Source organism: Hoplias malabaricus, chromosome 5 (assembly GCF_029633855.1).
Source record: "Hoplias malabaricus isolate fHopMal1 chromosome 5, fHopMal1.hap1, whole genome shotgun sequence".
NCBI classification, from domain to species: domain Eukaryota; kingdom Metazoa; phylum Chordata; class Actinopteri; order Characiformes; family Erythrinidae; genus Hoplias; species Hoplias malabaricus.
The window spans coordinates 58,469,137-58,490,293 of NC_089804.1; the positions used below are offsets into that span (position 1 = coordinate 58,469,137).

Sequence of the window (21,157 nt, forward strand, 5' to 3'; positions counted from 1 at the left end):
AAGGTAAGTTAGTTAGCGCTAGCTAGGTAGAAAAGATCCTACGCTGTGTCCAAAATGGCTCCCTATTCTCCATATCCCTCACTATACAGTGCACTATTATAGGGAACTGAATTTAGGAGGTTTTTACCAAATAACACAGTATCTGGGTTTCTAGTGTCAGCTAGGGTACATGTACACTAACTTTTGCAGTGCATTATGGGATTGTTTGAGTGCACTGAAAATTCTGCACTAGGTTTTTGGACACTCATACAAAATGGCGGAACCCAAAAATAGTGCACTTTATAGTGAATAGGGCGCAGTTTTAGACACGCCGCTAGTGTTAGCCAACCGCTACCTAGCTAGCGCTAACTAACTTACCCTAACCCTAACCAATCAATCTGACTGGATCGGAGTTAGTCCCGCCCACTAACAGATGATGGATGATGTTTTGACAGAATTAATTTTTTCATAGCGCAAGGAGAATTAAATAAATATATAAATAGATAAATCATTAATTCAAAGTTTTCAATTATATAATTAATAAAACATTTAAAATGCACATTTAAATTACAAAATTATTTAAGCTTTTGTTTCAAATTTTAATAATTAAATATTTAATTAATTTTCCCTTTAATTAAATATTTCTTTATTCTTTTAATTATATAATATTGTCAAAAAAAACCCTCCTAAGAGGTGAAGTTTCTGTTTTTTATTGCGTCACGTTCTTAATTTTTTTCTCTGTGACCAAAGACGGGTGATAATCTTCAAACGGTGTCTGATACTTGCTCCAAAACCTCACAGTGTGACCACAACTACAAGAGAGATCTTGATCATGAAGTCTGACTTCAGCACACAGGAGGTCGCAGTGTTGCTGAGGAGTCGAGTTTTCACGATGTCACGATGTAATGTTGCACAGTGTTTGTGGAGTTTACGTCTTCACACTAAAGGCTGATTTATGCTTCTGCTTGAGTCCCCTACACTGTTGTGAAGTGCACTATGTAGGGAATAGGGAGCTGTTTATAAACTGAGTGTAGTTTACATTTGGTGCCAGAAAACAAACAAAAACACCTGGGTCCCGATCCTTGTTAAGAGTCTATTTGGAGGTGCCTGTATTTTTCCCTAAAGTCCTTCCACATCGTTATACACTCCATTCCACACCATTTTTGATACATGGTGTTCCAAATGTGGACGAACTGCAGTCGTTGTGATGTGTAGTTACTGGGGAGGTGTGCATTAGGGTACGGTGTAGGGTACGGACTAAAGGTACAGATATACTTGCGTTCACATAGTCAGTCATATGTTCACATACTCGCCTCTGTGTTACACTTGTAACTGGAGGTTTCCACTAGAGGGCAGAACAGAGAAAGACGTGGGTAATTGCAGACTTGGCTCTGACGTAGCCTTCTCTAAACTTTCCAGCATTGTGATGCTGTTTATTGCCTGCACTGCCCCCTACCGTTTGCATAGGCACAACGTTTATTTTCTGAAGACGTGCACAACCTACGCACCAAACGGGTACAGGAAACGCGAGGCAGCCATGATGGGTACGCGGACATGTAGTTAACAGCATGTATATCTCTCCCCTAAGAGGCATCTTATGTGTTACTTCTGCCAAAGATTCGAAGCTGAAGCCTTAAGCCTTGGTCAGTTTTATCAAGAAGCGATCTACAGGCCGGAATATTACTAAAATTACAGCACAAATGACATCACAAACTACTGCAATATCTACCCCACTACGGCAAGAACAAAGTAACCTTAAAGTTCATTTTCTCTAGTTGAAGCCTGGTCTTGGTCCTGACCTCCACTAACAACAACCTGCAGCATCCACCTGAACCATGCGACGCACACAGTCTGCGCCAGTCCCCTCACCACGCATCAGCTGTTTCCGTAGAGCCGACTACGCACGGCGAGTTAACACAACTCACGCTCGTCACTATGCAGAAAGGAAGAAACCCTCACACTGCGGAGGGATATTCTGTCTCACTGCAGATGTCATAAGCTTCTGCCTCCGTCTTTATGCAGGTGTGAGTCTTGAGAGAGTGAGAATGACCGAAGCTGCACCCACACTCCGAGCACAAATACGGACTCTCTCCGGTGTGAATTCCCTGGTGTCGTTGGAGATGACTCTGTCGTGCAAAACTCCTCCCACATTCGGCGCAGGAGTAGGGTTTTTCTCTGGTGTGAATTCGTCGGTGTCGATGGAGGGTGCTGGAGACACTGAAGCTCTTCCCACAGTCTGAACAGTAATAAGGTTTCTCTCCAGTGTGAGTCCGGAGGTGTAGTTGAAGAGTGTTCTGTACGGTGAAGCTCTGTCCACACTCCGAACACTGATACGGTTTCTCTCCGGTATGAATTCGCTCATGTACTCGGAGATGTATGCGGAGAGTAAAGCTCCTCCCACACTCTGAGCAGCAATAAGGCCTCTCTCCAGAGTGAATACGCTGGTGTGTTCTGAAGTTACCTACGTTATTAAACCTCATCCCACACTCCGTGCAGTGGTACGGTTTCTCTCCGGTGTGAATTCGCATGTGCTGCTGTAGATGACTATGCTGGTTAAAACTCTTCCCGCACTCTGAGCAGCGGTATGGCTTCTCTCCGGTGTGAATACGTTCATGTGTTTTCAGATTGCATCCATCGCTGAAACTCTTTCCGCACTCCGAACACTGGTACGGTTTCTCTCCGGTGTGAATTCGCTGATGGACGTGCAGATTCGACTGCTGAATAAAACTCTTCCCACACTCGGAGCAGCGGTACGGTTTATCTCGGTTATCTCTGTGAATCTGCCGGTGTCTCCGGAGACTGCTCTGTACGCTAAACCTCCTTCCACACTCGGGGCACGGGTACGGTTTCTCTCCGGTATGACTCCTCTGGTGCCGCTGGAGATGAGCTCGCTGGGTAAAAGTGCGTCCGCACTCAGTGCAGTGGTACAGACTGCGTTTGCCTGCAGTTTTCTGTCTCTGCGCGAGAGAAGTGTTCGCGAGGAAAGAGTCTGAAGACGTCTGCTGAATGTCGCTACTTTCTGTCGAATCCATGGTTTAATTTCCTGTGTCGTTAATTCTGCAGAGTGTTGTCTGTGAAGATGAAATTAAACTCTGTGTGAAAGAGGAAGCTTCACTAGCAGCAGACGGTCTGTAAAACAACGTCCTTCTTTTCTGGAAAACAAAAAAAAAAAACAGTGAAATAATGTGAAATGAAACGTGAGAGGGACAAGAGAGTGATATTTTGAAGAAAAGCAGCAGGGACTGGGTCCAATGGCATAAGGGTTGAGTGATGATTGCGGATGAGAGTTTCATCACTTTTGTTGTAAATTATTCGCTTCTGTAGTTGGATTAAACCACTCTCCTGAACATCTAACGCAGTTTGAAGGCTCACACACTTCGTAAATTTAGTGTCAGACCGATACAGTCAGCTCTAGGAGTTTTATGGCAGTGTCCATTTGAGGTTGTAAAAAAGGGTATTTAGGGGTGTCTCTCAGTTCTCAGTTCAGACACAGTCCTGGACCCAGTCTCAGACCTTTGAGATGTTTGAGACGTTTGAGATCTTCTAGACCTCCTCCTGGAACCTGAGCGCTCCGTAAAGAAATCCACTGCCTCCAAACTGGTCTCTTCTCTTCAGTCGGACGCTGCCAGAAGTAGTTACCACACTAGTTTCCTGATCGTGATTTTATATATTTATTTTTCTGTGTAACATGTCTTGTACGTGTCTTCTGTGTTGTTATTGTACTCGTGTATTACATTTTTGTGTATAATTTAACACTGGGTACTATGTGTTTTATTTATTTTGTGAACTAAGTTTTCAGTGATGTTTCTGTTAATGTTTTACACAAAAAAACACAATATTCAGAAACATCAGTGACAACAGAAATTGCGCGGTGTGTATTGTTTTGTTAGAGCCGGACGATACGAGCAAAACTTATCACAATATATTTCTTCATTTTGGTCGATACGATATAAATCCGATATCGATACGAACATTAACCAGAACTAAAACCAACACGACATCGCCCTCAAACAGAAACTCTGGGCTTTGTCAATGCTAATATTTTTAAACCAAATTTTAAACTGAGTTCTGAACTGATGACAGCGCCCTCTAATGGCCGTCAGTCAGTGATAGACGCTGTAAATAATGTGAAAACTGAAATATTCAAAATGAGAAACAGTCATGTCATTGTTAGCTTTTATATTGTGATATATTTTGATACTGAATTAGTGCCGTGTGTTGTGTCAATCCTTTCTGTCAATAACTTGTTGGTATATTGTCCCTGGCCTCGCTCTCCTGGGGGTTTTATATTTACATTTCATATTAAAACTTTGCCTTCACTGGAACTTACTGTAAAAAGCGCTGCACAAATCAGTTTGATTTGATTGATGTGTGAGATTTTGTGTGATTTGCATATTGTTTATTACATTACTGTGTACTGAGTGTTCTGTTGTTGTGCACTGAATAATACACTGTATCCTGTTTATTACATTGTTGTGTATTGTGTATGAAGTGATTGTGTGTTAAATACTATGTTGGTGTGTACTCTGTATTATATTTGAGTGAATTAAAGTTGGAATAAGTGATTTTGTAAAACCCAGTCTGTAATCCATTTTATTTTTTTTTTTAATCGAATCTGTTAAATTTAGCGAAAAATAACATTGTATTTGTGTCATTACAGATTTCTATCTGGATATAAGCAATAATTAAAAACATAAAGTTAAACATTTTAAAGACTAATCCCATTCTCCAGCTCTGTCTGTGTGTGGTGTGTGTGGTGGATTTCTGAATTATGTTTTCAGTAATAGTTTGCTGATTATGTATTTATTTACTGTGTGTGTTTTTGTGCTGTTTATTGTGGGTGTGTATAATGTGTTTAATCTGTTTATAGACCATTTCTCTTTGTTTATATTTGGATTAAAACAGAAATACATCAGTATTGAAACGGTATTTACCTGCATAAGCCCCTGTTTCTTGTTAAACCTCTATATTTTTTAGTTTATTTTTATTTTTCTCTCTTCTCCCGAGCGCCGCTGCGAGCTCTTCTTCTCCTGCACTTGGAGTAACACAGACAACGAACTAACGCCATCTCCTGGACTCACACTGAACAGCAGCACTAAAACGGGCGGGAAATGGTAGCGTTTGTTATTCACACCTCTATTCCGAACAAACCCGCCTCCTGCGTATTGATTGGCTACTACGTTAATCAAGCAGGTCGCTGATTGGCCAATTGGGAATTCAATCATTTTAGCATGTAAACATAGCTCTGAAATCGCAGCAGCTTCAGAAAGTCATGTTATTATTGAAAGTTATATTATTGTAGACTATAAATTTAGTGTAATAATTTATAATAGTGTGTTTTTATTATTATTATTATATTAACATTTATTTCGGGCCGTATTCAATATACAGCTACACAGACTCGTGAAGATGATGGACAAAGTCCTCAGTTCGGTATCTCCCGCTCTGTCAGATCTTTCAAACATACACAAATCTTGTTGAAGTTACCAGTGATGTTTTTGCATCTAGTGTTGTCTCTATCTTGTGGCAGAACTCCGGAACTGCAGCAAGTGTTCAAATTCTACAGATTTAAAATGATTCTGACTTGATTACAATTCTTCTGACGACATTTAACTGATGGCACCTATACATTAATCAGTAAAAAACTCACAGAACTGGGAGAAATTCTTTCATAACTCAAATAAACAGTTGATCCCCAAACAACAGAAACAGTTGTTTCCGTGTTTATTTGTCATTTGCATGTCTGGACATTCAGGCATTGAAATGCTTGTGGTGAGGCAGAGGTCAACACCCTGCAGCAGGGTAACATCAAAATACGCATAAATAATAAGTGCAGTAACAACAGTAAATAACCAGAAACAGATATACAAAATATAAAAATAGACTAATAGGAAATAATACTTCATTCAGTGCAGTAGAGCAGCACGTAGTGTCTCTGTCACAGCTCCAGGGTCCTGTCTCTCTACCAACGTGTGTTTTTGGAGCGAGGGAGGAAACCAGAGCACCCGGAGGAAACCCACGCAGACACTGGGAGAACACACCACACTCCAAACAGACAGTCACCCGGAGGAAACCCACGCAGACACAGAGAGAACACACCACACTCCTCACAGACAGTCACCCGGAGGAAACCCACAGAGACACAGGGAGAACACACCACACTCCTCACAGACAGTCACCCGGAGGAAACCCACAGAGACACAGGGAGAACACACCACACTCCTCACAGACAGTCACCCGGAGGAAACCCACGCAGACACAGGGAGAACACACCACACTCCTCACAGACAGTCACCCGGAGGAAACCCACGCAGACACAGGGAGAACACAACACACTCTTCACAGACAGTCACCCGGAGGAAACCCACGCAGACACAGAGAGAACACACCACACTCCTCACAGACAGTCACCCGGAGGAAACCCACACAGACACAGGGAGAACACACCACACTCCTCACAGACAGTCACCCGGAGCCATCCAGAGTGAAATCTAACTCAATCACAGGGTTAAAGAGCCCATATCACTGTCATCCATCCATCCATCCATCCATTATCCACTGCTTATCCAGGTCCAGGTCGCGGGGGAAGCAGTAGGAGCAAAGAAACCCAGACCTCCCTCTCCCAAGCCACCGACTCCAGCTCCTCCGGGGGTATACCGAGGCGTTCCCAGGCCAGTCGAGACATGTAGTCTCTCCAGCGTGTTCTTGGTCTGCCCCGGGGCCTCCTCCCCGTTGGACATGCCCGGAACACCTCACCAGGAAGGCGTCCAGGAGGCATCCGAACCAGATGCCCGAACCACTTCAACTGGCTCCTCTCGACGTGGAGGAGCAGCGGCTCCACTCCGAGTCTCTCCCGGATGTCCGAGCTCCTAACCCTGTCTCTAAGGAAGAGTCCAGACATCCTGCGGAGAAAACCCATTTCAGCCGCTTGTACCTGCGATATCATTCTTTCGGTCACTACCCAAAGCTCGTGACCATAGGTGGGTTTGGGACGTAGATCATCCCTACCGCTTCACACTCAGCTGCAAACTGGTCCAGCAAGAGGTCCCGGCTCGACGAAGCCAACAAGACCACATCATCCGCAAAAAGTAGACATGGAATCCTGAGACCACCAAACCGTACACCTTCCGCCACTTGGCTACGCAGAGAAATTCTGTCCATAAAAATTATGAACAGAACTGGTGACAACGGGCAGCCCTGACGGAGTCCAACTCCGACTTGAAACAAGTTGGACTTACTGCCAGCCATACGAACCAGACTCCTGCTCTGTGTATACAGGAACTGGATGGCTTATAGCAAAGAGCCCAGTATCCCATACTGCCAAAGCACCCCCCACAGAATATCCCGAGGGACACAGTCGAATCCCTTCTCCAGATCCACAAAACACATGTAGACTGGTTGAGCAAACTCCCACGCAGCCTCCAGGATCCTAGCGAGGGTAAAGAGCTCTTCTCCAGTACCCCCGCATAGACCTTACTGGGGAGGCTGAGGAGTGTGATCCCCCTGTAGTTGGAACACACCCTCTGATCCCCCTTTTTAAAAAGGGGTACCACCACCCCAGTCTGCGGGTCCAGAGGCACTGCCCCCGATGTCCACGCGATATTGCAAAGACATGTCAGCCAGGACAGCCCCACAACATCCAGAGCCTTGAGTAACCAAGGGCAAACTTCTTCCACCCCTGGGGCCCTACCGCCAAGGAGTTTTCCTACCACCTTGGCCACCTTAGCCCCAGTGATAGACGAGCCCCCCCAGGGTCCCCAAACTCTGCGGAAGACGTGCTGGTGGGATTGAGAAGATCCTCAAAGTATTCCTTCCACCGCCTAATCCCCAGTCGAGTTCAACAACTCCCCACCCCCACCGTATACAGTGGAGGTGGAAAGCCGCTTTCCCCTCCTGAGTCACCTGATGATCTCGGAGCCGACCGAAAATCATTTTCCATGTTCACACCGAACTCCTCCCACACCCGAGATTTTGCCTCAGCGACAGCAGAAGCCGCGAGCCGCTTGGCTCCTCGGTACCTGTCAGTTGCCTCCAGAGTCCCCCGAGCCAACCAGGCTTGATAGGACTCTTTCTTCAGCTTGACAGCCTCCCTCACCCGGGGTGTCCATGTTCTGGAGGTCCGGAACATGGCCCACTCGGACTCAATGTCACCAGCCTCCCCCCGGGATGCAGTCGAAGCTCTGCCAGATGTCGGAGTTGAAGATCTTTCTGACTGGTTCCTCTGCCAAAAGTTCCCAGCAAACCCCCAGCACACGTTTAGGCCTGCCAGGTCTGTCCGGCATCCTCCCCCGCCATCTGATCCAACTCACCACAAGGTGGTGATCAGTTGACAGCTCAGCACCTCTCTTCACCCGAGTGTCCAGAACATATGGCCACAGGTCCGATGATACGACTATAAAGTCGATCATCGAAATGCGGCCTAGGGTATCCTGATGCCAGGTGTACTTGTGAACACCCTTATGCTCGAACATGGTGTTCGTAATGGACAAACTGTGACGGGAACAGAAATCCAATAACTGAAAACCACTTGGGTTCAGATCAGCGGGGCCGTTCCTCCCAATCATGCCTCTCCAGGTCTCACTGTCATTACCCACGTGAGCGTTGAAGTCCCCCAGCAGAACAATGGAGTCCCCAGAATGAGTGTTCTCCAGCACCCCCTCTACAGTCCCCTAGAAGACATGGTACTCTGAACTGCTGTTCGGTGCATAAGCACAAACAACAGTCAGAGCCCTTTCCCCATCCCGAAGGCGCAGGGAAATTACCCTCTATTTCCTCTGATTTCCCTTGCCTTGTTTAATAATTAATCATCTACAGGTTTATAGTATAGTTATTCACTCCACATCAGTGTGTTAGGGGCAGGACGCCCCCCGCAGTCCAGTAGCTAGGACAGTAGCTAGGACTGCAGATGTTTTCTTACAAAATTAGTTTAATTTAATTTTGTGTAGCTGTGTTTATGTTGTTAAACAGTAAAATACTTACTGTACAAGTGATAATATACATAACTGAATATGTACGGTTATTAGTTACTAAACTATTTGTTTCTAGTTGTTGTGTGTCATCTGCTGCCTTTTGCTTTTAATAAATTTTAAATGTTATTAAAAAATAATTTCTAAATGTTCATGAGTTTCTGAATCTCTTTGTCATCTGTGGCTTCTGCCAAACTCCCCGGAATTCAGAGTTTCATTTCTTATGTCGACCTGCAACACATCGAAACCATGACGATGTGGAAGTCATAACTACTCAGATCTCAAAGGAATATTTAGACACCAAAAGCGCAAGTCAATTTACATTACTAAAATTATAATATGAATTGAAGGTGTATTAACTGTAGGAGGCAGTTTTCTGTAGAATTAACTTTATTTTTTTTATACAGAAAATCAACAAAAACCTGTCGATTTGATCCTACAGTGTCTCTTGGGACTTGGAAATGTGTAACTGCTGCATGTTCAGTGACCACTTTCTTAGAGAAATCTGGTTGAATTTCCATTTTACTGATCTGTGATGTCACTGATCTGTAATGACACTGATGTGTAACGACACTGATCTGTGATGTCACTGATCTGTGACATCACTGATCTGTAATGACACTGATCTGTAATGCTACTGGTCTGTAACGTCACTGATCTGTGATGACACTGATCTGTGATGTCACTGGTCTGTAATGACACTGATCTGTAATGACACTGATCTGTGATGTCACTGATCTGTAAGTTGTTATTGCTTCCCTCTGATTGCCGTTGTCCCAAAATTATTGCTTAAATATAAAACTCACAACTAAACCAACCACAAGAGGCTATTTAGCATATTATTTGCATAAGTTATATATAATTTTCAGTTGTTGCGACACATTCTGGCAGGTAACACTGTATAAATTTACATTCAGTAGTTAATTCTCCTTCTGCAAAAATAATTGGACGCCTCTCCACGAAAACACTGAAAGTTTCTGGACACCGAGCCTTTTAACAATGTTTTTAGTTTTCACTGTGTTTCTGCACTGAAACCGTTTGATAGAGTTTATCAGGTCCAGCCTCCCTCTGCTGCAGCTCTGAACTGATGACAGTGACATCACCATGGCAATACAAACAATGCAGCATCAGTAGTAGAACGCTAGTCTCAGCCAGAGATGCTCTGCCCAAAAGTAGACGGAGCGTCTGATACTTTCAGTGCACTGACCCGGCTTCAGTGTCAGGATCCTGCCAGCTGCGTTCTGATTGGTTCTCTGTACATCCGCCTATATGCACTTTCATGTATCGTTTTGTCCTGGCTCTGGTATTGGTCCAACGTGAATCAAAGACAGTCTCTTTCTACACGTCATGTGAAATCAGCACTGTGTGTCACTCAGGTTTATATCCTGCAGTAGTAGGTGGTTCTTGGCCACGTTAAGTGGAGGAAGTTGTGAAGCTAGTGGAACACTAGCCAGACTCTGTGTGAAGAAACCTGAGTATAGTCTGGGTTTGGATGACCCTACAGCAGATGAGGTCTGTAGAAAACACACACACACACTTTCACCCTGACACTGCACCTAGTCGCCAAACACTGGGAATAAATGTGTTGTCGCTGTCTGAAAGAATATCTTCCATCAGCAGGGGGCGGTGTTAGAGCCCTGTGCTGCTTCTACAGGTGAGATTTGTTATTAATCAAAAAGCATTTAGTTGTTATTTAATGATGAATCACTTGTTGGGAACGTGTTGTTTACAGCGTGTGGATCTTTGGCCAATCTTGTTGGTACAAGTGGATCAGACACAGCAGTGCTGACTGAAGCCAGCATCCACCCATGTCCACTGATGACCACAAAGATGACAAACGCAAACTGTACAGCAACAGATGAGCTACTGTCCTCCACAGATAGGGGGCACTGGTGATGAATAATAACAAATTTGGCAAAAACTCAGAGGTAAACAAACATTTGAAGAACAGTAAACACCCACCTATTGTTCAGAATCATTCTAAAAAAAAAAAGGCCAGGTGTCCGAAAGCTTTCCGAAGAGAAACAAACGTCCAAAGACAAATGGTGGAGGAGAGAGAGGAGTGTTAATGTTTACAGTGTAAGGCACGGATCGCCCTCCCTCTCCCCCGCATTGCTGTGTGTGTAGCTCTGATTTGATTGCTCTCTGCTCAGGAACAGTGAGGATTCAGCGTTCACCCTTCGTCCAGGGTTCCTCTCTTTAGCGCCAGAGCAGCCTCTACTCTTTCGACTAGAGCTGGGTTTTAGTTCTCATTTTCACAGGGTAGATGTAGAGGAACACTGCTGTGAGGATTTGATTGCATTTAGCTACAGTTATGTAAGAGAGGATCTGGAAATGTAATTGTATAATGAAATAGGATGTTCTGGAGCAGCTGCACATGAGCCTATGTTCACCATGCCCAGCATGGACCATACAGAGTAGGACATAAAGCACTGCAATACTGATGTGGAACAGTGGAACTGTGTTCTCTGGAGTGATGGGGTTCCTCTGGTGTGTGGAACAGTGGAACTGTGTTCTCTGGATTGATGGGGTTCCTCTGGTGTGTGGAACAGTGGAACTGTGTTCTCTGGAGCGATGGGGTTCCTCTGGTGTATGGAACAGTGGAACTGTGTTCTCTGGAGTGATGGAGTTCCTCTGGTGTGTGGAACAGTGGAACTGTGTTCTCTGGTGCGATGGAGTTCCTCTGGTGTGTGGAACAGTGGAACTGTGTTCTCTGGAGTGATGGAGTTCCTCTGGTGTGTGGAACAGTGGAACTGTGTTCTCTGGAGCGACGGAGTTCCTCTGGTGTGTGGAACAGTGGAACTGTGTTCTCTGGAGTGATGGAGTTCCTCTGGTGTGTGGAACAGTGGAACTGTGTTCTCTGGAGTGATGGAGTTCCTCTGGTGTGTGGAACAGTGGAACCGTGTTCTCTGGAGTGATGGAGTTCCTCTGGTGTGTGGAACAGTGGAACCGTGTTCTCTGGAGTGATGGGGTTCCTCTGGTGTGTGGAACAGTGTTCTCTGGAGTGATGGAGTTCCTCTGGTGTGTGGAACAGTGGTACCGTGTTCTCTGGAGTGATGGGGTTCCTCTGGTGTGTGGAACAGTGGAACTGTGTTCTCTGGAGTGATGGGGTTCCTCTGGTGTGTGGAACAGTGGAACTGTGTTCTCTGGAGTGATGGGGTTCTCCTGGTGTGTGGAACAGTGGAACCGTGTTCTCTGGAGTGATGGGGTTCCTCTGGTGTGTGGAACAGTGTTCTCTGGAGTGATGGAGTTCCTCTGGTGTGTGGAACAGTGGTACCGTGTTCTCTGGAGTGATGGAGTTCCTCTGGTGTGTGGAACAGTTGTAACGTGTTCTCTGGAGTGATGGGGTTCCTCTGGTGTGTGGAACAGTGGAACCGTGTTCTCTGGAGTGATGGAGTTCCTCTGGTGTGTGGAACAGTGGAACCGTGTTCTCTGGAGTGATGGAGTTCCTCTGGTGTGTGGAACAGTGGAACCGTGTTCTCTGGAGTGATGGGGTTCCTCTGGTGTGTGGAACAGTGTTCTCTGGAGTGATGGAGTTCCTCTGGTGTGTGGAACAGTGGTACCGTGTTCTCTGGAGTGATGGAGTTCCTCTGGTGTGTGGAACAGTGGTACCGTGTTCTCTGGAGTGATGGGGTTCCTCTGGTGTGTGGAACAGTGGAACTGTGTTCTCTGGAGTGATGGGGTTCCTCTGGTGTGTGGAACAGTGGAACTGTGTTCTCTGGAGTGATGGGGTTCTCCTGGTGTATGGAACAGTGGAACCGTGTTCTCTGGAGTGATGGGGTTCCTCTGGTGTGTGGAACAGTGGAACCGTGTTCTCTGGAGTGATGGGGTTCCTCTGGTGTGTGGAACAGTGGAACTGTGTTCTCTGGAGTGATGGAGTTCCTCTGGTGTGTGGAACAGTGGAACCGTGTTCTCTGGAGTGATGGGGTTCCCCTGGTGTGTGGAACAGTGGAACCGTGTTCTCTGGAGTGATGGGGTTCCTCTGGTGTGTGGAACAGTGGAACTGTGTTCTCTGGAGTGATGGGGTTCTCCTGGTGTGTGGAACAGTGGAACCGTGTTCTCTGGAGTGATGGGGTTCCTCTGGTGTGTGGAACAGTGTTCTCTGGAGTGATGGAGTTCCTCTGGTGTGTGGAACAGTGGAACTGTGTTCTCTGGAGTGATGGGGTTCTCCTGGTGTGTGGAACAGTGGAACCGTGTTCTCTGGAGTGATGGGGTTCCTCTGGTGTGTGGAACAGTGTTCTCTGGAGTGATGGAGTTCCTCTGGTGTGTGGAACAGTGGAACCGTGTTCTCTGGAGTGATGGGGTTCCTCTGGTGTGTGGAACAGTGGAACTGTGTTCTCTGGAGCGATGGGGTTCCTCTGGTGTGTGGAACAGTGGAACTGTGTTCTCTGGAGTGATGGGGTTCCTCTGGTGTGTGGAACAGTGGAACTGTGTTCTCTGGAGTGATGGGGTTCCTCTGGTGTGAGTTGGAGTGTTGAGTATCCAGAACTAATCCCCAACACCAGCTCCTGATCCTCACCGGCTGAATGCCATCAGATCCTCACAGCAATGTTCCGACCTGTAAGTCCATCCCAGGAGAGTAGAGACTGCAGTGAAGAGAGGAACACTCTCCTGATTAACACCTTTTCAGTTCAGGCGTAAAACCTTGAAAACCCCAAGGTCTTTGAAGCTTTGGGGCCATTTTACGAGGCTCTCACACGGCTGCTGTTGTAGAATGGTGTTGAAATAAACAACAGAGCGGAGATACAAGGATTTGGACACGTTTGAGTGAATGAATCTATCACTGCTTGATTAGCTTAGTCTGAAATTGGCGGTTGTTTTGCATAGTGCCAAACGCTGCAGCGTTCCTAAAACCTGCGTGTGGCGATAACGGAGCGGCACACGTGTTATTCAAAGGCGTTATAGCACACCTGCTACAGATGTACATGAAGAAAAGAGCATAAATATACAATAACAATACAGCTTATACATCATACAGTCGTTACAACAATCAGTCACGCTGTAACAGCACATTATAAACATGTTATAACCCTCACAGCACAAGAAAACAGTGCTCTTCTGTTTCTCAGTAATATAACCTCGGACATCCAGTGTTCTCAACAAAGCCATAAAAATATTGGGCAACACGTTATTTTGAGTCTATAATGCATTATAATGGATCTATAACCTGTATCTATATGATACACTGTAATGCAGAGTATATCACTTCATAAGCAGTTGTAAAAACATGTATAACACACAACACAAAGCTGTAACACAGCACTTCATGAATTCAGGGTTCTGTAAATGTGATGCATTATAACACCTGTTTACACCTGTTCATATCACCCCCATACCTCGCAAAATAAAAGTCAGCTGGCACAATCGATTATGAAAACCCTTTGTTCAGAGCATGCTCATGTTAAAGTGTGAATCTGGAGTCCACCAACCCACACACTGTGAAACAAGACCCCTGTCAGTATACTGTGTGTTCTAAGTCCGAAAACATGGACTAAAACGAGTCGTTCTGATGCTGCTCCGCTTCTGACGTTAAGTGCAGAGACTTTAGAATGGCCCCGCCCCCTCGTCTGAGTCTGTCCAATCACAGCGCTGGACCCGTGTTTATGTGAGAGCGCAAAGACGAGGTTAAACTCAGCAAAACAGACACAACAAGCGCGGAGAAATAAGAGCACTGAGTAAAAACGGAGAAGAAAGAGAACAGAGTGAAAACGGCTAAAAACCAGAGCTTCTGCTCCTCGCTCCTCACTGCTGTGCGCTCGGGGTCGGGGTGAACAGCGAGCGGCTCATTATCATTTAAAGGAACAGGTGCTGAAAGCGGGCGTTCTGAACAGGGGCTGTTTACACAGGGGGAGAACACTGCTGTGGGGCTCGTGGGGTTTGGACCAAAGCAGGACACAGACGTTTCATTAAGAAACAGAACTGTGTTCCACTGTGGAGACGAGGGGGATGTACCATGCACAAAACTCCTCCTGCTACACACACACACACACACACACACACACCTTATAAATCCTCCCGTCTCTCTGATGTGGTGGGGGAGGGGTGGGGGGTTACTGCTTTTACAGCATGTTTACAGACGTCGTTATTATGCCGTATGACACCTGACATTATAAAGACATGAAGTGCGCACAGTTCTTGAAACTGTGTTATGCATGCATAAATATACCCATATTTTTAACAGGTGCTATAAGGTGGTTATACATGTTTTATAACAAATATATCTTTATAAGGCATTATAAACTCAGGATTTACTGTGTTACCAAAAACCACCCCACACAAGGAGCAAAGGGTTCAAAGCAAATAAAACACACTTTAACCACAAATCATTAAAACAATTCAGGAAATAATCCATGTTTCTGCTACGGATGAACTCCAAGCTGGGAAATCATTTTCAACAGAAATCATGTACAGAACAAAATAAAATCTAGGGCTGGGGCTCTTAACCTGGGAGTGGCAAAAGTATATCCCACTGCAAACCGTACAGTCCTCCCAGCACACGATTACCGCAGACCCACCGACCAATCATCATCCCTCACTAAACCCACAGTCTCCACACGTTTCTCCAGCAGGGGGAGACAGAACTCATAGCAGAACTAAACTGTAGGAGGCGCTGCTGGTTCCTGACTGCACACACTCTGTACTCATTAACACAGAAGCGTTTGTGTGGATCAATCTGTATCGGTTATAGTTTACACACTGCTGGATGTTATGGGAGGAGTCAGTGGGTTGGTTATAATTTGGGAGCTTGTGTGATTGGCTCCACTGGATGTTATGGGAGGAGTCAGTGGGGGGTTGCACTCTAAAACAGGTAAAGAACCCCTGGATGAAGGTAAATAAACAATATCTCAGATGCTTTTTCCACAAAAAAAATCCTGAAAGTATTCATAAGATATAATAAAGTATTTGGACGTCTGGCTAAAAGAGCTAAAAAACATATGTCAAACATTATTTTATAATATTTCATGAACACATTTGTTCAAATTTTGAAACAGTTTCAACAATCAGAGATTCAGAGATTTGTGATAAAAATGCTCAAAATAAACTGTACATAATAAATAAAGCTGCATTAATATGCATTATTATTATCATTAATATTATTATTATTATTAATGTTAATGTTCTACACAGCTCCAAAATCCAGATTCTGTTCAATAAGAAAAAAGGATTAAAATATTTTGAAAAATATTGACTTGACAAATTACTTTCATTTCAATTAAATGTGCGATCAGTCACTTTTACCATTATAAAATTAACAATACATCTTAATAAATGTGAGATTGTGTCAAAGTGTAACTCACGTGAGATGAAGAATCAAACCGCTCTGTTGTCCCTGAATAAAGCATTTTATGCTCCACAAAGTTTGTCCATAACATGGGGGCAGCCATGTTTCATACTGGTAACAGCTGTTTCAGAAGGTGAAGGAAATGACTGATTGCACCTTTAATGTCAGCAAGTAGTTGGGGTTTGGAAAAGTGTCTCGTTTTTTTGGCTAGACGTCCAATTTGGACATGACTCCATTTATAAATATTAATAAAAATAAGAATAAAATCAAAGCAGTGAAAACAAGGCCTTTTACTCGACTCAAACGGCATCACCCCGTGTTTGTCCTTTTTGGTTTGGACGCTAACAGCCGTCCTCCATGCTAACGTTGCTCTTGCAGCTGCTGGGATCGGACAGCGCGGTTGCTACCGGTGACAGCGTCTCCGCGTCCATCAGGATGTCGTCCAGCTTGGTGATGGCGGTGGTGGCGGTGAAGGACCTGGTGTCAGAGATCACGTCCTGCCCAGGCTGTGGGGGGTTTATCTGGGGGCTGTGGTAAACATCCTGCGTACAGTCCCCGAGAACACGCTCCTGCTTGATATGACGTCCAGAAACGTCTGGAGAACACAGGGGAGACGACACCACGGAGAGACCATGAGCACGAGCCTGCATCTCCAACTCCTGAGAGAGAGAGAGAGAGAGAGAGAGAGAGAGAGAGAGAGAGAGAGAGAATAATTACTGTTTAATGAATTATTATTACTGTTTATTATGACTCTTCATATTTATTATTACTATTGATTGTTATTATTGATTGTTAATCATTATTAAAGATATGATTAATACATATATACTGATGACAATCATGGCTGTTATTTATTACGATTATTAATGATTTACACCCAGACGCAGAGCAGCAGGTGATTGTTGTTATATTATTCATTCATTCATTGTCGGAAACCCTTATTCAGGGCGGCGGTGGGTCCTATCAGGAATCACTGAGCACAAGGCAGAAACACACCCTGGAGGGGGCGCCAGTCCTTCCGAGGGCGAAACACACTTACACATTCACTCACACCTACGGACACTTTTGAGTTTCCAAACCACCTACCAACATGTGTTTTTGGGAAACCCACGCAGACACAGAGAGAACACACCACACTCCTCACAGACAGTCACCCGGAGGAAACCCACGTAGACAAAGAGAGAACACACCACACTCCTCACAGACAGTCACCTGGAGGAAACTCACGCAGACACAGAGAGAACACACCACACTCCTAACAGACAGTCACCCGGAGGAAACCCACGCAGACACAGGGAGAACACACCACACTCCTCACAGACAGTCACCTTAAGGAAACCCACTCAGACACAGAGAGAACACACCACACTCCTAATAGACAGTCACCCGGAGGAAACCCACGCAGACACAGAGAGAACACACCACACTCCTAATAGACAGTCACCCGGAGGAAACCCACGCAGACACAGAGAGAACACACCACACTCCTGACAGTCACCCGGAGGAAACCCACGCAGACACAGGGAGAACACACCACACTCCTAATAGACAGTCACCCGGAGGAAACCCACGCAGACACAGGGAGAACACACCACACTCCTAATAGACAGTCACCCGGAGGAAACCCACTCAGACACAGAGAGAACACACCACACTCCTAATAGACAGTCACCCGGAGGAAACCCACGCAGACACAGAGAGAACACACCACACTCCTGACAGTCACCCGGAGGAAACCCACGCAGACACAGGGAGAACACACCACACTCCTCACAGACAGTCACCTTAAGGAAACCCACTCAGACACAGAGAGAACACACCACACTCCTCACAGACAGTCACCTTAAGGAAACCCACTCAGACACAGAGAGAACACACCACACTCCTCACAGACAGTCACCCGGAGGAAACCCACACAGACACAGGGAGAACACAACACTCCTCACAGACAGTCACCCGGAGGAAACCCACACAGACACAGGGAGAACACACCACACTCCTCACAGACAGTCACCCGGAGGAAACCCACGCAGACACAGGGAGAACACACCACACTCCTCACAGACAGTCACCTTAAGGAAACCCACTCAGACACAGAGAGAACACACCACACTCCTCACAGACAGTCACCCGGAGGAAACCCACACAGACACAGGGAGAACACAACACTCCTCACAGACAGTCACCCGGAGGAAACCCACACAGACACAGGGAGAACACACCACACTCCTCACAGACAGTCACCCGGAGGAAACCCACACAGACACAGGGAGAACACACCACACTCCTCACAGACAGTCACCCGGAGCGGGACTCGAACCCACAACCTTCAGGACCCTGGAGCTGTGACAGAGACACTACCTGCTGCGCCTTGTTATATTATTGATTATTAATGTTTATTATTGATTAATACCTGTATGCGGAGCAGCAGGTGGCGGTTGGCGTGCTCCAGCTTCCTCTGCCTGTTCTCAAGGTCTTTGACATGTTGTTGATCTCTCTGCAGCTTCCTGATGTAATCCACTGAGGCCTTGAGAATAGTGCCTTTATTCCAGCGCATATCCCTGACACACACACACACACACACACACACACACACACACGTTCAGTAACTCTAAAGCTGTAGACAGAAACTCATGTAGAGGATATTTAGTCTCAGGTGTTCCTCTCAGTTTTGGTTCCTAAATCTGGCATTTGATTGGCTCCATTGGAAGTTATGGGAGGAGTCATTTGTGGGTGGTTCCTAAATCTGGAGCTTGAGTTTGATGGGCTGCTGGACATTATGGGTGGAGTCAGTCAATGGTTCCAATGAACCAATAGTTCATTCTTTCACAACTCCACCCGCCAAAAATAGGAGCTTCTTTCTTGAATAAGGCCCCATCCAAACAGATCTGTTTACTTTATTTCTGTGTTTTTTCTCCCTTCCCTCTACAGTGAACTACATCAGTCATAAACTACACTGTACACACACAGCTCCTCACTCCCTCTACAGTGAACTACATCAGTCATAAACTACACTGTACACACATATCTCCTCGCTCCCTCTACAGTGAACTACATCAGTCATAAACTACACTGTACACACACAGCTCCTCGCTCCCTCTACAGTGAACTACATCAGTCACAAACTACACTGTACACACACAGCTCCTCGCTCCCTCTACAGTGAACTACATCAGTCATAAACTACACTGTACACACACAGCTCCTCGCTCCCTCTACAGTGAACTACATCAGTCACAAACTACACTGTACACACACAGCTCCTCTCTCCCTCTACAGTGAACTACATCAGTCATAAACTACACTGTACACACACAGCTCCTCTCTCCCTCTACAGTGAACTACATCAGTCATAAACTACACTGTACACACACAGCTCCTCGCTCCCTCTACAGTGAACTACATCAGTCATAAACTACACTGTACACACACAGCTCCTCGCTCCCTCTACAGTGAACTACATCAGTCACAAACTACACTGTACACACACAGCTCCTCACTCCCTCTACTGTGAACTACATCAATCATAAACTACACTGTACACACACAGCTCCTCTCTCCCTCTACAGTGAACTACATCAGTCATAAACTACACTGTACACACACAGCTCCTCTCTCCCTCTACAGTGAACTACATCAGTCAAACTACACTGTACACACACAGCTCCTCTCTCCCTCTACAGTGAACTACATCAGTCATAAACTACACTGTACACACACAGCTCCTCTCTCCCTCTACAGTGAACTACATCAGTCATAAACTACACTGTTCACACACAGCTCCTCGCTCCCTCTACAGTGAACTACATCAGTCACAAACTACACTGTACACACACAGCTCCTCATTCCCTCTACAGTGAACTACATCGGTCATAAACTACACTGTACACACACAGCTCCTCTCTCCCTCTACAGTGAACTACATCAGTCACAAACTACACTGTACACACACAGCTCCTCACTCCCTCTACTGTGAACTACATCAGTCACAAACTACACTGTACACACACAGCTCCTCACTCCCTCTACAGTGAACTACATCAGTCATAAACTACACTGTACACACACAGCTCCTCTCTCCCTCTACTGTGAACTACATCATTCACAAACTACACTGTACACACACAGCTCCTCACTCCCTCTACAGTGAACTACATCAGTCATAAACTACACTGTACACACACAGCTCCTCTCTCCCTCTACAGTGAACTACATCAGTCACAAACTACACTGTACACACACAGCTCCCCACTCCCTCTACAGTGAACTACATCAGTCATAAACTACACTGTACACACACAGCTCCTCACTCCCTCTACTGTGAACTACATCAGTCATAAACTACACTGTACACACACAGCTCCTCTCTCCCTCTACAGTGAACTACATCAGTCATAAACTACACTGTTCACACACAGCTCCTCACTCCCTCTACAGTGAACTACATCATTCACAAACTACACTGTACACACACAGCTCCTCACTCCCTCTACAGTGAACTACATCAGTCATAAACTACACTGTACACACACAGCTCCTCTCTCCCTCTACAGTGAACTACATCAGTCATAAACTACACTGTACACACACAGCTCCTCACTCCCTCTACAGTGAACTACATCAGTCATAAACTACACTGTTCACACACAGCTCCTCACTCCCTCTACTGTGAACTACATCAATCATAAACTACACTGTACACACACAGACGGCACTAGAGTTCAGAATCACACAGATGAATAAATAGAAATGATGTGTGTTAGAAATATATACTGCACTGTTAACATCTAGATTCAGTCATTTCAGGACGTGTTTAGTGCACTACAGAAGGAGCATAGAGTGATTTGGGATTGAACCTTTGGGTTTCTCTCCAGCTTCGAGGTGTTTTGATGTCTCTCTTTAAGAGGAACTGTGTCCTAAAAAGGAGAGA

At 45.5% G+C, this 21,157-nt stretch overlaps 2 protein-coding genes across 2 annotated transcripts in view; both read right to left on the reverse strand.

Moving 5' to 3' along the window:
- Positions 1-571: 571 nt before the first annotated feature.
- LOC136695992 (zinc finger protein 135-like) lies at positions 572-5,043 on the reverse strand. The gene is made up of 2 exons (XM_066670039.1): positions 4,914-5,043; positions 572-3,131 (listed from the first exon to the last, which is right to left on the reverse strand). The coding sequence occupies exon 2, from the start codon at positions 3,009-3,011 to the stop codon at positions 1,935-1,937; it is 1,077 nt and encodes a 358-aa protein (XP_066526136.1). The 5' UTR covers positions 3,012-3,131; positions 4,914-5,043; the 3' UTR covers positions 572-1,934.
- Positions 5,044-16,568: 11,525 nt separating this feature from the next.
- LOC136697348 (microphthalmia-associated transcription factor-like) overlaps positions 16,569-21,157 on the reverse strand; it is a 30,159-nt gene continuing 25,570 nt past the window's right edge. The window contains exons 9-10 of the mRNA XM_066672384.1: positions 18,641-18,788; positions 16,569-16,886 (exon numbers count right to left, since the gene is read on the reverse strand). Coding sequence (XP_066528481.1) covers positions 16,569-16,886; positions 18,641-18,788 — 466 coding nt within the window. The remainder of the gene's footprint in view (positions 16,887-18,640; positions 18,789-21,157) is intronic.